Source organism: Dasypus novemcinctus, chromosome 24 (assembly GCF_030445035.2).
Source record: "Dasypus novemcinctus isolate mDasNov1 chromosome 24, mDasNov1.1.hap2, whole genome shotgun sequence".
NCBI classification, from domain to species: Eukaryota; Metazoa; Chordata; class Mammalia; order Cingulata; family Dasypodidae; genus Dasypus; species Dasypus novemcinctus.
In genome coordinates this window covers 38,135,546-38,149,957 of record NC_080696.1, presented here as the reverse complement: position 1 = coordinate 38,149,957, position 14,412 = coordinate 38,135,546, and the positions used below count along the sequence as shown (strand labels likewise).

Here is a 14,412-nt window from a genome sequence, read left to right as displayed (position 1 = left end):
TCTATTCACATTTATTCTGATTGGGGTACATTGCACTTCTTAAACATTGTAGCAGTTTGATATTGTTTATGAATTCCCAAAATAGATACTGGATTATATTTGTAAACTGGTCTGTCCCACCAGGCATATTAGATTATATTGGATTCAGAGATTTCACTTTCACTTGATTAAATAGTGATTAAGGCTTTGATTGGGCCACATCAGTAGGACGTTGCATCCCCACCCCCTTGGTGGGTAGGGACTCAGAGAAAATGACAAGGCACAGGAGTTAGTGGGAGTTTTAATCCTGGAGCCTGGGAAGTAAACACACAGAAAAGCAGATAGGTGAGGAAGGAGATAAGTCTCCATTAAACACAGGTAGAGGCCTCGGGGAGAGAGACAGAGCCATTTGTCTGAGAGTCTACAGCTGGTCTTGTGGAGAAAGCAGAGCAGCTGAGCCCAGAGAGAGGCAAGCTCCAGGAAGAGAATTACCCAGGAAACCTGAATCTTGGCAGATATCTGCAGCCATCTTGTTCCAGGACACAGCAATAGACTTTGGTGAGGGAAGTAACTTATGCTTTATGGCCTAGTAACTGTAAGCTTCTGCCCCAAATAAATACCCTTTATAAAAGCCAACAGATCTCTGGTACTTTGCATCAGCACACCTTTGGATGAGTAATACAGATGTGTACATTTCTTTTGTGAGAGTTGAGAAATTTTCAGCTGTTATTTCCTTAAGTACTCTTTCTGCCCTTTTTCCCTTCTCTTCTTCTGGACCTCCCATGATAAGTATGTTGATGCATTTCATATTATCATTTAATACCCTGAGCCCCTGCTCAGTTTTGTTTTGTTTTTTTCATTCTTTTCTCTGTTCTTTTCTTTCTATTTCAGCTGTTCTGTCTTTTGTATCACTTATTCTTTCTTCTATCATTTCAAGTCTGCTGTTGCATACCTCTAATGTTTTGTGGGGTTTTGTTTTGTTTTGCCTTTTTTTCCATTTTATTTTGAGCCCTTGGAAGCTTGTTTCAAGAAAGATATAGCATGCCATAAATATTAGGTATATAGCTATTAGCATCACTTAGAATCTCAGGTACTACCGGTAAATGTGCAGTTATGATTTTGGTAAATATTTTCATCCTCTGATTGTATTATCACAAAATGTCTGACTATAATGTAATAAAAATGATGTCTTAAAATACCACTGTCTCTGAATCATACAAAGGAATGTTGTTCCCTGTCACACAGCAGCACTAAAAAGCATCGTTCCTCTGCTTTTGCCCAAAATCATTTTTGGAAAGTCCTATCTGGGGACACTCACTCAAAAGCAACCATCCCCACAGCCCATTTCTAACCTAAGGCAGCACCTGGTTCCCCCATCACCTAATCCTCTGGGTCTCATGTGTTTTTTATCTCACCGATCACATCTTCCATTCCCATGAGTTCCCATGAGCCCTGTTCCTTTTCTGTTCAGGTTTTCAAATTCTTCTTTGTGCTCACTCAGTGTTATCTTGATCCTTTATCTTTTTAGCCACACTATCTTTCTTTTTTTTTTTGGTCTTTATTTTTTTAATATTACATTCAAAAAATATGAGGTCCCCAAATACCCCTCACCCCCCTCACCCCATTCCTCCCCCCATAACAACAATCTTCTCCATCATCATGGGACTTTCATTGCATTTGGTGAATACATCTCTGAGCACCACTGCACCTCATGGTCAGTGGTCCACACCATAGCCCACACTCTCCCACAGTCCACTCAGTGGGCCATGGGAGGACATACAATGTCCGGTAACTGTCCCTGCAGCACCACCCAGGACAACTCCAAGTCCTGAAAACGCCCCCACATCTCATCTCTTCCTCCTTTCCACTCCCTACTCCCAGCAGCCACCATGGCCACTTTTTCCACACCAATGCCACATTTTCTTTAATTACTAATCACAATAGTTCATGAATAGAATATCAGTAAGTCCACTCTAATCCATACTCCTATGGACCTTGGAGTGGTTGTGACCACTATCTTTCAACTCATTAATTTCCTTATGGAAGTTTGTGTGCATCTTGTTGATTAGTTATTTCAAATGCTACATTTCTTCTGGGCCTTTAATATATTCCTTTTCTTGGGCCATTTCTTCCACTTTCTTATTATGGCTTATAATTTTTTGTTGATATCTAGGCATCTGATGAAATGCTCAATTTCTCTTTCTTTCATAGGGATTTAGTAGCGGAAGTCTATGTGTCAACTGCTTTTCTTTGATTCTTGGTTCAACCTTTGTCTTTAGGATTGTCCCTCTTAGCTGCTTAAAACTGGGCCCTGGACCCAGTAATGGGTTGCAGATCTGCTTCCTAGGACCTTGGGGAAGGAGGCTGGAAAAAGCCTCTCTCACTTATTTACTTTCAGTTTCCTCATGTGCACTTCCCTCATTTGCCAGCAGATGGCACGCTTTGGCATCCCTCTCAGTTCAGTGCCTGGTGGGTGTGTGTTCTGCAATAGGACCTGGATCAGTGTGATAGAGGATGGTGCCTAGAGGCTAAGAACCTCATAATTCAAATTTTCTCAGAGGCAGTGTTCTAACCTTTGCTGGCAGCCCCCTCCCTTTTCCCAGGTAGGGAACACTTCCGCTCCCCTCTGCATCCTCAACAACCAGTCCCGGTCAGTAGAGAGGGGATTGAGAGGGTGGAATCTCTCTAGTCCCTTGCCAGCTCCCAAGGTAAAACAGTGGCGTGGCCCCTCCCAACTTGGGAGGGCTCCTGGGACACAACATTCTAAATCTGTGGATCAGACGCTGAGTCAGCCTGAGGCTGTGTCCCTCTCTCTCCTTTCCTGGGGAGCTGGATCCCTGGGGCTTCCTTTGTAGCTGCTGGCCCCAAAGCCTGAGAATTCAAAAGTGTCCATAGCATGGGAGAGGATGCAGGCAATCTCGGCTGTGGCTTTTAACTCACAGTTTCTGCCTCGTGATTCTCTTCCTTTGTTCTTCTCTCTTTGGGGCAGTGTCCAGCCTTCCCTGGTGTCCTGAACCCTGGAAGACTTTTTTTCCAGACCTTTTCTGCTTGTCCTCTGGCTATTTTTCTGGAAGAGACAAGAGTCCCATGTCTTTCTAGTCCTCCATCTTCCCAGAAGTCCTCTGCTACATACTTCTTATGCCCTCTTTTAGATGGCTCATGTGATGTTAATACGTTTATTTGGGTTTTAAGACTCGTAGTAGAGTGTTGTCCTGTATTTTGTACCGTTTATGGAGAGGTCACCTCAGCCAGGCTGTTTTTCCTGTGGCTCCCTGTGTGGTCTGCATGCTGGAAATAATTCTACAGGGCACTTTTTAATTTCGTTCCTTCTGGGTAATTCAGGGAGTATAACTGGCCTGGGTCCAGTTTCTAAATTTAGTGCCTGGATCCTTTGTCTCTTATAGGACCTATACTCCCAGGGTTTCCACTTCTCCTAAGAGGTACCCCTCCAGTCACCTGTAGCAACCCTCGTGGAGACAAGCTCTGTTGTCAGTTCCCTGGGCTAATAGGTAGGGTTTTTCTAACCCTTCTTTCACCAAGTTATAAGCTCCCAGGCTTTACACAGGCCCAAGGTTCTGTCTCATCCTTGCAGGGTATTAAAGCCCAAATCCTGGCATGAAGAGGTCTCCTTTCCACTCCCCTACTCCTCCCAGAACTGCTTGAGCATCAAGCTCTATACTTGCAACTCTCAACTCAGAGCAGTCCTTTCTTCATTTCTGAGTCCTATGGATTTGTCTTTGTTTATTATGAACTCAGCCTCACGTTTAAAAGATTTTGGGTTATTTTTTTTACCCAGTATGTTGGAGTGTTGAGGGAAGTTTCTACATTAGCTTAATCTCCTGTGGAAGTTGACTGATGGTTTTCTAACTTTAAAGAGAGGTCCTCATTGTGCGTGAGGCAGAAGCTTAGAGAAGCAGAGTGACACACCTAACTCTCACCAGAGCATCCACCTTATTTTACTTTGGAACACTGTGACTGTGGTTTTAACATTGCGAATATACCTGTATTTTAGGACATCACCTTGAAGATACAGTTTTTGAGGCTTCTTCAGAGTTTCAGCGACCACCATGAGTAAGTAAGAGCACACCCTGTTTGGAGACTTGTTGGGCTGTCACTGGAAGGCCTCTTCTCTCCTTGTCCTGTAACTGACCTCAGCTTGGGAGGATCTGGGAGCTGGTGAAAGCCCACTGTTTGTTACCAAGAGTGGCCAGCACTTCAGTAATCTTATGAGAGCAACCATTTATCCAGGCCTTCCTGTATGCCAGGTCCTACGCTGTGCTTTCCCTTAGGCATCCCAGCCGCCCCAGGAAGTACAGAAGTTGTTGGCCCTTATTTCCCTTGGAATCAATACAGATCGACCATCTGTCCCTCTGAACCTGGAGTGGACAGCTTGGATATTCACAAAGTCTGGGCAGAAATGTCATGTGGGCAAAGGGGCTGTTGAACAGAGGGGTATCCTTTTACTCTACAAGGAAGTATCTCCCCAGTTTTTCTTGAAACATATATGCCCTTTCATTTTTTTATTTTTCGCCCTTCACAAGAGAATGTAGGAAAATGATTTTCTGCTATCAGGAAAATGGTACAGGAGAGGGATGAATGATAGCTGGTCTTTGACCTTGGTTTTGTGGAAACCCCGAGTGTGGAGGAAACTTTGGTGAGCTGGAACTGCTCAGCTCCAGGCAGTTGTTAGTGTACAGGAAACTGGGTTCCTTATTGCATAGCTTCTGATTTTTTCCCCCAAGGAGAGCTAGAGATGAAGATTCATGTGAAAGGGCCTGATTTTTAAATGTTGATTCAAAGTCCTTTAAAACATTGCAAACGGTAACAGAACACACCTGAGGGCACAGGGGACTCATGGGCCTGTACTTTGCAGTTTCCATCTTTATCATGTGTGACCATCCTCTTTACTAGGATGAAAACATCCTCTTTACTGTGTTTGAAAACCATAGAAGGGCTCCTGGAAGTATGTGAACCCCCTGAAAATGGCACCAATATGTTATGAATAGTGCACACTGTGTTCTCATGAAGTGAGTCCCTGGCTTCCTTGGGCTCTGAAATCAGATCACTTGTATGTGCTAGATACTGTGCTAGGATCTAGGAATATGTGATGCAATGAGTGAAAACAGCTGTGGTCCCTGCTCTCATGAACGTTACAGTCTGGGAAGGAAAACAGATATTAATCGTATGATTACAACATTGAATGTACATAGACAGAGATCGTATTTGGGAGGACAGAAAAATGGTTCTGTGGAGAACATTTGACAGGGCCCTGACCTGGCCAGAGTGTGGTCACGGAACTCTTCCTGGCAAAAGTAACTTTTCACCTAAGGCCCAAGGATCAGTAGTGGTTAATTGGGTGCAAAGGCAGAGTGGGGAATGGTCTCCTAGAAGCCACAGGTGTGCAGAGGGCCCTCAGAAGGGAGCATCGTGTGTTCCGGAAGACCACTGTGGCCAGGTGATACGTGTGAGCGGAGCTTGGCTCAGGGTGAGGCTACAGGGGTCATTGGTGGCTGGGCCAAGCAGAGCCTTGTAAGTCACACTCACAAGCTTGGATTTTATTTATTCTAAAAAAATCTAAAAGGCTGTGGAAGTGTTTTAAACAGGAGTGATATGGTCAGATTCCTGTTTTTTGAAGATCATTCTGGGTACTGTGTGGGCAAGTGATTCCTCATGAGGGCACCGTTTAGAAAGCTGGTGCAGTCCACATACTTGAGTGATGACAGATTGGATGTGAAAGGAGGCAGTGGCAGGGCCCTTAGGCCCCTGGCTTGTGTGACTGCATCTTGGTGGGGACGCAGGGGTGGGACCAGGTTTGCAGAGTGAAAGGATGTTTGAGTTGGACATGTTGAGTTGGTGGAACCTGTAAGAAATCAAAATAGAAATGTCCAGTAAGCAGAAGAAAGGCCTGGTGCTGCTGAGGGCAGAGGCCTTGAATGCAGTCAGAGTAAAAAGTACAGGGAGGAGTTGAGCAGGCAGCCTCGCCTAGCTGGCAGCAGGCAGGGAGGGGGGGAGCTGAAATGACAGATCAGAATTTTAGTGAATGTGATAAGCAGAAAGATGGGTGTTGGGTCCAGGGAGAGCCCCCAGTAGCTTGGGTGCCCAGCATGCCCTCCCATCAAATGCCTGCTCAGGGCTAAGAGGTGTTGAGGGGAGGGTACCCGCTAGATGCCTCCTCTCTCTGCCCTAGCCCAGTGCTGACCGAGAAGCCCCAGTCCTTACCCTTTACCCCCTCTAACCCATTTGTTTCAGGAACAAGTACCTGCTACTCAACAATCAGGAACTGAACGAACTCAGTGCCATCTCTCTCAAGGCCAACATCCCCGAGGTAGAAGCCGTTCTCAACACCGACAGGTGAGGGGGTACGGTACAGGTTTGGCCCTCAGCCCCCATCCCAGCTGCCTGCATGCCTAGGACTCACAGGCAGGCACACAGCCACGCATGCTTGTGCTTTCTCATTCCCGTGTAGCTTTTCTATCCCTGGGGCCCCTGGGTGCCAGGCACTGCACTGACCACATCACCTGTGTTATCTCCTTCCCCTAGGAGGGACATGCCATCGTCTTCACCACTTTACAGATGAGGGGACAGAGGCTCAGAAAGGCCACCTGCCCAAGGTCATCTGTGCTCTGCCTCCCACTCCCCTTGTCACTCCCACAGGCATGCAGCACCTTTGCTAATGTGCCCTTCTCAGCCTGGTGGCAGCTGCAGCCAAGCAGGGCAAACAAAAACAGGCGCCCTCCTTCTCCCAGGAGTTAAGTCCTGTTACCTGGATGCTGGACTCTGCAGAACACCACATCTGATTATATTTGCCTCATATTCTGGACCATGGCTGAGGTGGTCTCAACTTCCTGGGGTCAGAGTAGGGAGGATTGCACCCAAAACAGGACCCATGATTTCCAGCCCTTTTTTTTTTTTAAGACAGCAGAGCTCTGTTCAAATGACATCATACCCAGTCCTACCCTGATGTCTAGCAGATAAAAAATAGGGCTATTCCATTTGAAGAGGAAGTTCAAGGGCCCAGAACTTGGCCATCTTCTCTCCCCCATGGGGCCTGAGTCACTTCCTCATCTACTGCCTTTGTTTCATGGACCAGGAAGCTGAGGCCTGGAGGTGTGGGAACTTGTCCACAGCCCAGCTGGAGTTGAACCTGGGGCCCACAGTACTCTTTGCCTCTTCCCATTGGCACAAACATTGGCCCATCTGGTAGACTCTGTTATGGCCTGTTTCAAACTTACTTCAGTGTAAACAACCTTCCCTCTAGCAGTTGAGCCCTATCAGGCTCTGGATGTGTTTCTGGCCTCTGATCACTTGCCAGGGGTGTTTGGGAACAGAAAGCTGACCTGAGATGCTTCGTGAATGCATTTGGCCTTTTCTGTGACTGCAGGACTCCTTGGGGGTCCCCTGGACCCAGATAGAGCAGAACCATATCCCACAGACTTGGAAGTATTTTCATGCTTTTTCACCCACCTAAGCCAGCAGAGTGACCAAACCGTGGGGCCCCAAGACAATAGTCCCTCAGCCAGGTATAACATAGCCCCTGTCAGCCCTTCAGATCTGTCACCAAGTTGTCCCCTCTCCCCCTGCTCTTTTTTTTTTTTAGAAGTTTGGTGTGTGATGGGAAGAGGGGCTTGTTAACTCGCCTGCTGCAGGTCATGAAGAAGGAGCCAGCAGAGTCATCTTTCAGGTGGGTCTGGGGGTAGGTACCTGCCACTCCCGAGAGATCTACAAGGCAAGCATTTCTCAAGTGTCTAGAAATGCTTGTTGGAGTCTCCAGCTTCCACCTCCGAAGTCTGGGTACTCTGGGGAAAGGAGGGGGTTTGGCTGGCATCCTCCCTTGTGTTGACTCAGCAGGTATGTATTACCTTCTGGATATATCAGCCCTGCTTTGCAAGAGTGGACCAAGCAGTCACTGTGCACCTGCTTCTGTGCTGGTGCTGGACAGATGGAAGAGAAACAGAATATGGTCCCTGACCACTTGGGGTTCACTGGGTTGTGGGAAACAGGCATGAGGGAAAAAAACTGTTCCAGTGCAGTGTGGAAAGGAATGGAGCCAGGATTTTGCCCCAGGAGCTGTGGGAGCAAAAGGAAGGCTCCTTTCCCTGCTGGAGGCTAATGGGGTGTGGGTGTAGACTCAGAGGGCTTCTCAGAGTTCCTTAGACTCATCCAAGAGATCTTAGTTCTGCCCTCTGGGCCATTCAGCCTACCTCAGCCAGCTCTTCTCTGGGACAGCTATCAGATGTGAGCTTTGTGGGCCAGCCACACCTCTCAGTCAGGTCCCCTCACACATTCCTGACCCCTCTCTCTTCCATGCTCTCTCTCTTGCTCCTCTTGCTCTCCCTCGCTCCCTCTCCCCCTCTCTCTCCTTCTGAAAGGGCACAGCCTGGAGTTCATTGTCATGAATGACTTGCCGGGCCAGCCCTTTGATCCTGGATGCCACCTTCTCCCAATACAGCCCCTTCTAGGCAGAACCAAATAGAGGACTGTTCTTCTCCATGGAGATGGGGCCTCTGTCTTGCTCACTGCTGTGTCCCCAGTGCCTGATAGATGTGCAGTAAATGTGTATGGAAAAAACAAAAAGGCAGCAACATTTCCCTGCCCCTGGGGGATGAACATGGGACAGAAGAGGGCAACCTTAGCCACCTGGACCAGGTCACCGTTTGGGTCGCAGGTTTTGGCAAGCCCGAGCTGTGGAGAGTTTCCTCCGAGGGACCACCTCCTATGCAGACCAGATGTTCCTGCTGAAGCGAGGCCTTTTGGAGGTAATGGCCCAGAGGAGCCAGGGTGTTGGGTGTCCCTTTCTCCCCCAGCACCATGCATCGCTCTCCTGTCCTGAGACCTCACCAGTTCGTCCAGAGCAGGCCAAATCTCTGTTTCAACAGGCCAATGCAGGTTTCCCACTGTGGGTTCCTCAGGGCTGGTAAGGGCTGATTGAGGGATATGGGGGTGGCTGTGGAGGAGGGTAAGAGTCTAACCTTACCCAGCAAGGCCTTTTGACCCTGAGAATATTTTGATTCTGACTAAAAGTTAATTGCCCTTTGTTGGAAATAATGGCTCCACAAAAAGCAAAACTTAACAAAAGGGGATGGTGATGGCAAAATGGTTGAAGCAATAATTGGTTTTAAAAAATGAAAAAGTTGATACAGATTAGAAGCTGCCATGAAACAAAGCTTTTTTAGTAAAATTCATTTGGAAAATAATCCAAATCAGTGGAATCAGGAAAATGAAAATAGTATTGGGAATAGTTTGTTACTGAAAACTTTATCAGAGTTAAATTGGCTTACTGTTCTTATTAACCATTCATTGACTTTTGTATAAACTTAATTTCATTTCCAAACACAGGAAATCATGGGGTCGAAATGTGTCATGTGCCCTTAAAACATGTCCTTCACCTACTTGAATGGCCTCAGTGTTCAGGCAGTGGCAGATGTTTGTGTCGGACTCCCCTTACCTGGGAGCTGGACAGCCTTGGCCATCTCGGTGACCACAGAGCAGGTCAGAGGCTTTAGGCAGGAGCCTTGGGCAAGCAAGGGAGAGAGCTCTTCCCTCAGCCTGCCACCATCTCCTGGTGACATGGTTCAGGCCTGGCCCTGCACTTGAGCTACCAGCAGTCTAACCATAATCCTGACAGCGAAGTAGTTTCATGGACCTGGGGGCTTGCTTAAAGCAGATGTTGTTTGGTCTGAGCTGCGTGCCAGGCTCTCTGGGAAGCAGGAGCTTGGCACCTTAAATGAGCAAGGCTTGGGGACAGCAGCCACCTCTCCTCAACAGTAGTCACAGCTTCACCTTGTTCTCTCCCCACCCCCAGCACATCCTGTACTGCATTGTGGACAGCGAGTGCAAGTCAAGGGATGTGCTACAGAGTTACTTTGACCTACTGGGGGAGCTGATGAAGTTCAACGTTGATGCATTCAAGAGATTTAATAAATATATCAATACCGATGCAAAGGTAAGACTAACTTGGGCTTCCATGGGGGTTTCTGGATTGTTCAACAGTTATCTTGGAGCCCTGGTCCTTGCCAGTCTTCAGGTACTGATTTTCAGTTTGAGAACACTGGAAAGTTGGTGGGCAGACATCAGCTGACATTCGTTAGCACCTTCTTGGTGCTGTGGACTTGCTAGATGCTGGAAATACAGAGAGCTTGTGGCAGGAGGTAAGGGTGGAAAGGACTGGAATGTAGGAAGGTTGTGATGCAGGGTGGTGGGTGCCGTGTTGGGAGTCTCAGGAGGGAGGGACTGGGCCTGATGCATCATTCAGGCTCACTGGCGTGCACATGATAGAAACCTAGCACAGGCTAGCTGAAGTAAAAAGCAGGTGAGTCCAGTACCCACTGCTAGACACAGTGTTTGAAGATCTGGGTTGAGCTCCTGATTGTGCTGCTTACTAGCTGGGTGTTAAAGGCTTGTCTGAGCCTCGGTTTTCCTGTCTTGTCAGACAGCAGAGCAGGGGTAGCTCCCCAGTTGCAGTGACTGCTCACCCTGGGGCATGGCTGCCTCCCATTTGAGCTTGCGCTCTGCTGCAGTTCCAGGTGTTCCTGAAGCAGATCAACAGCTCGCTGGTGGACTCCAACATGCTGGTACGCTGTGTCACTCTGTCCCTGGACCGTTTTGAAAACCAGGTTGACATGAAAGGTAAGAAGAAACCAGAATACCAAGGTGAATTCATTGCAAGTGTCAGCCCTAGTATGAAACCACCACCCTCTAGCAAGGAAACGAAAAAGGCTATGGAAGGAGCTGCACCCACATGGTTGGGATGAAGGTGATGGGTCTCCAGGCCATTTTTTTTTCTCTGCTTTTACTTGCCTGTATTTTTTGTGCTTCCTTTAATGAGAACAATACAGCTTTTTTAAATATTATCATTAATGTAACTTACATGAGATATAGATGGGGAAGATCATATAATTTGTACAAGGTCAAACAACCAATAAGTGAATTTATATTTAAACCCAACCAGTTTTGTTCTAGAGCTTAGACTCCTAAAACTGTTCATTTATTTACTGACATGGAAGAGTTTTATTATAAAATGACCAACAAAAACAAATATATATACGTGTGTTCCTATTTGTGTACAATAACTAAATATAGAAATATGGGGACATAAGCAAAAATTATGCCCAAGCAATTGTATTTCATGATGTTTTCTTCTACAATGAGCATGTATTAATTATGTAATTAAGAAGAAAATATTAATGAAACAAACTGTCAGTTTTTAAAAGCAGGAAATGTCCTCACCTGCCTTAATTGAATATAATGAAATGATAGTTCTTTTACCAGAACAACTTCATAATACTCTCTCTATATTATAAATTACATTTATTGAGTGACTACTCAAGGTCCCTATTATGAATGAATTTAACTCCTAAGTGAAATCAGGTACAATAATATCCTTACTTTCTAATTGCTTGCTCCCCTGGTCTATAAGTATTTGAATCCTTTATAACTCCTTTCCCCTCCTCGGCCCCGTAGTGTGTGGCCTTAAGGTGTGATGCAAACCCTAGTCTATCATCTTCCACATAGAGTATGATTTTCTCTATTAATTTATTCTCCTCTGTCTAGCTTTTAAAAAAATTTTTATTAGAGAAATGAGCTTACAAAACAATCATGCATAATGTGCAGGGTTCCCATACACCACCCCACCACCAGCACCCTTCATTGCTGTGGAACATTTGTTACAAACTAGGAAAGCTCGTCATCAAAATATTACTGCTAGCTATGGTCCATAGCTCATATTTAGTTTATTTTTTCCATAAACCAGCCTCTTAGCACCATGTATTAGTATTGTACATTTGCTATAGTTCATGAGAGAACTCTCATATGTGTGCTGTTAACCACAGTCCATCTTCTACCACAGGGTTCACTGTGTTCTACAGTTCCATGCCTTGCCTTGTACATTCCATCCAGAGTGCACACTCAGTGGCTCCCAAAGAGTTTTGTCACAGAGTTATACAGTCATCACCTCAGTCAATTTTAGAACATTTTCCTTAATCCAATAGAAAAAGTCTCGTAACTTCTCTTATTGACCCTTGACATTGATATAGTACCTTCTTTGACATTGATGCAAGATATTACAATATTGCTGTTAATTATAGTCCATAAGTTACATTAATTATAATTTTGTATTTAATACCTGTATCAGCAAGGTTAGATATACTCACTATAATGTGTTACCATCAACTCCATTCACCACATTTTAATGAAGGGAGAAAAAAGCGCTGCAAAAACAAAACACCCTTCCCCTCCTGGGCTTGCTTGGGAAGTGCGGATGTCTAACGTGGGGGTCGTGGATGAACTGCAGTGGGGGTGGGAAGGGAGTATCTGAACTCACCTGAAACTGTTTGCATTTCTTGCGTGCACACACACATGTACTTTTTTCCTAGAAGAGGGTCTCATGGCATTCAGCAGCTTCTCACGTGGGTTTGTAGACATCCCCCCCCCCCCACCCAATATGGTAAAAGACACCTGCCCCTTGTCACAGTCATTATCATTGATAGCAAAGAGTATCCTGGCCTCAAGGGGTTTTGTTTTGTTTTCTCCTCCGGGAAATGACCACATGGATTCTGATACATTCTCCTATTTCCCCCAACTTCCAATAGTGTGGGAACCTGTTTGCCATGAAACTGGAAGGATTAGAATGCGGGGCACCCTGCAATGCCACCAGGGGGCGCAGGCGAGAGCTGGTGTGCAAAAACAGTTACCTTAGGAGGAACTCAGAAGACTATTTAAATTTTATTTCATTGTTCTTATTTAATGTTGTCATTCTATCTTCCTGTTAATGGAAACTACTGTGTCTAATACAGATGAACAGATCTGGAGCCAGGCTGGGTGAGGGCTTTAGGGAGAGGTGGTCTCTGAAAATGATTCTGAAGAATAAGGTGGGGTGAGTTGGAGATGTCTTTTGAGGACACAGGTTTAGCCTGGGTGGCAGAACCGACTGGAGACTATTTGTTCCTGCTGCAGCCCACTTTTTTGGTCGTTGTTTTGACAGTGAGGGGCTCCCAGCTTCAGAGAGTCAGGATCCAAGGAGGGCTCAACTAGAGCCTTGGGGGGCCAGGCGCAGGGCCTGAGCCATGGACCAGCCTCCAAGCCTGCTGCTCACACCTCTGCCTCTGTCCTCAGTGGCCGAGGTCCTGTCCGAGTGCCGCCTCCTTGCCTACATATCCCAGGTGCCCACGCAGATGTCCTTCCTCTTCCGCCTCATCAACATCATCCACGTGCAGACACTGACCCAGGTGAGGGGCGCTGGCAAGTGTGCAGCAGGACAGGCAGATGGGAAACAGGTTCCCTTGTCCTGGAGCCCTGCAGTTTACATCTCCCACCCCACCCTGGAAGCGCAACTCCCAAGATTCCTCTCTTGAATATTAGCAAGTCTTCCCAGCTGTTCTAGGGCCTCTGCCCAGTAAGTGCCTGGCACAGAGGCAGGGATCAACCACCCCTGCCATTTTATAGATGGGGCCCAAGGAGGTAGAGCAGGTCTTCTGAGGTCACAGACTGAGTCAAGCAAAGTCAAGATTGGCACTAAGTTCTGACTCCCAGTCCAGTGCTCTTCCCCTGTACCTCCTCTGTGGGATTTAGGAACTGGACTCAGCACTGACATTGATCCTCAGCAACCTTGCTGAGTAGCTGTGCAGCCTTTCCTTCTCTGCACTTCAGTCGCCTCTTTTCTAAAATGGGGGTAACACACAAGTTGTCCTTTTGTTCCTTCATCTAACAAACGTTTACTGAGGCCAAGCCATAGGCCATGCCATGTGCCGGGGTTGCAGAGTGATAAGACAGACCTGGGCTGTGCCCTCCAGGGCTCACAGTCTAATGTTAAGGAAAGATGTGCCACGGTAACTGCATCTGACGCGTGTCAGTCAGGGCTGGGTGTCAAGGCCCCAGGAAGCAGCAGTGCCTGGCTGAGAGCCAAAGAAGGCATAGACACCAGGCAGGAGGTTCCAGCAGGGTGGAAGGAAGGAAGCAGGAGGTGTCGGAAGGAGGGTGCTGTGGGGGCGCAGGTGGCATTCCTTGCCCCACTCCTCCCTCAGGCTCATGCAGGGGTAGTTCCAGTGCACAACCATGTGGACTCTACCAGGGCCAGGGACAGCCAGCCTGCCTGGTGGCTTCCCAGGTTCACTAGGGACCATTGGGGCCACTGACATGTGCCTAACCCTGGTGGGCCTTCGGCCTTGCAGGAGAATGTCAGCTGCCTCAACACCAGTTTGGTGATCCTGATGCTGGCCCGGCGGAAAGAGCGGCTGCCCCTGTACCTGCGGCTGCTGCAGCGGATGGAGCACAGCAAGAAGTACCCGGGCTTCCTGCTCAACAACTTCCACAACCTGCTGCGCTTTTGGCAGCAGCACTACCTGCACAAGGACAAGGACAGCACCTGCCTGGAAAATGTGAGTGTCTTTCCCCTTGGGGGGGGGGGTGGGTCAGCAGCAGGCCTGCCAGCCCAGGGAC

At 47.3% G+C, this 14,412-nt stretch overlaps 1 protein-coding gene across 3 annotated transcripts in view; it reads left to right on the top strand.

The window, feature by feature from the left end:
- The window catches only part of TRPC4AP (transient receptor potential cation channel subfamily C member 4 associated protein), a 93,141-nt gene that overhangs the window by 77,691 nt on the left and 1,038 nt on the right, over positions 1-14,412 (top strand). For all 3 annotated transcript variants that reach the window (XM_058286962.1, XM_058286963.1, XM_071211656.1), the window contains exons 11-18: positions 3,992-4,050; positions 6,229-6,330; positions 7,577-7,660; positions 8,645-8,735; positions 9,782-9,922; positions 10,497-10,605; positions 13,090-13,202; positions 14,145-14,351. In XM_058286962.1, coding sequence (XP_058142945.1) covers positions 3,992-4,050; positions 6,229-6,330; positions 7,577-7,660; positions 8,645-8,735; positions 9,782-9,922; positions 10,497-10,605; positions 13,090-13,202; positions 14,145-14,351 — 906 coding nt within the window. The remainder of the gene's footprint in view (positions 1-3,991; positions 4,051-6,228; positions 6,331-7,576; positions 7,661-8,644; positions 8,736-9,781; positions 9,923-10,496; positions 10,606-13,089; positions 13,203-14,144; positions 14,352-14,412) is intronic.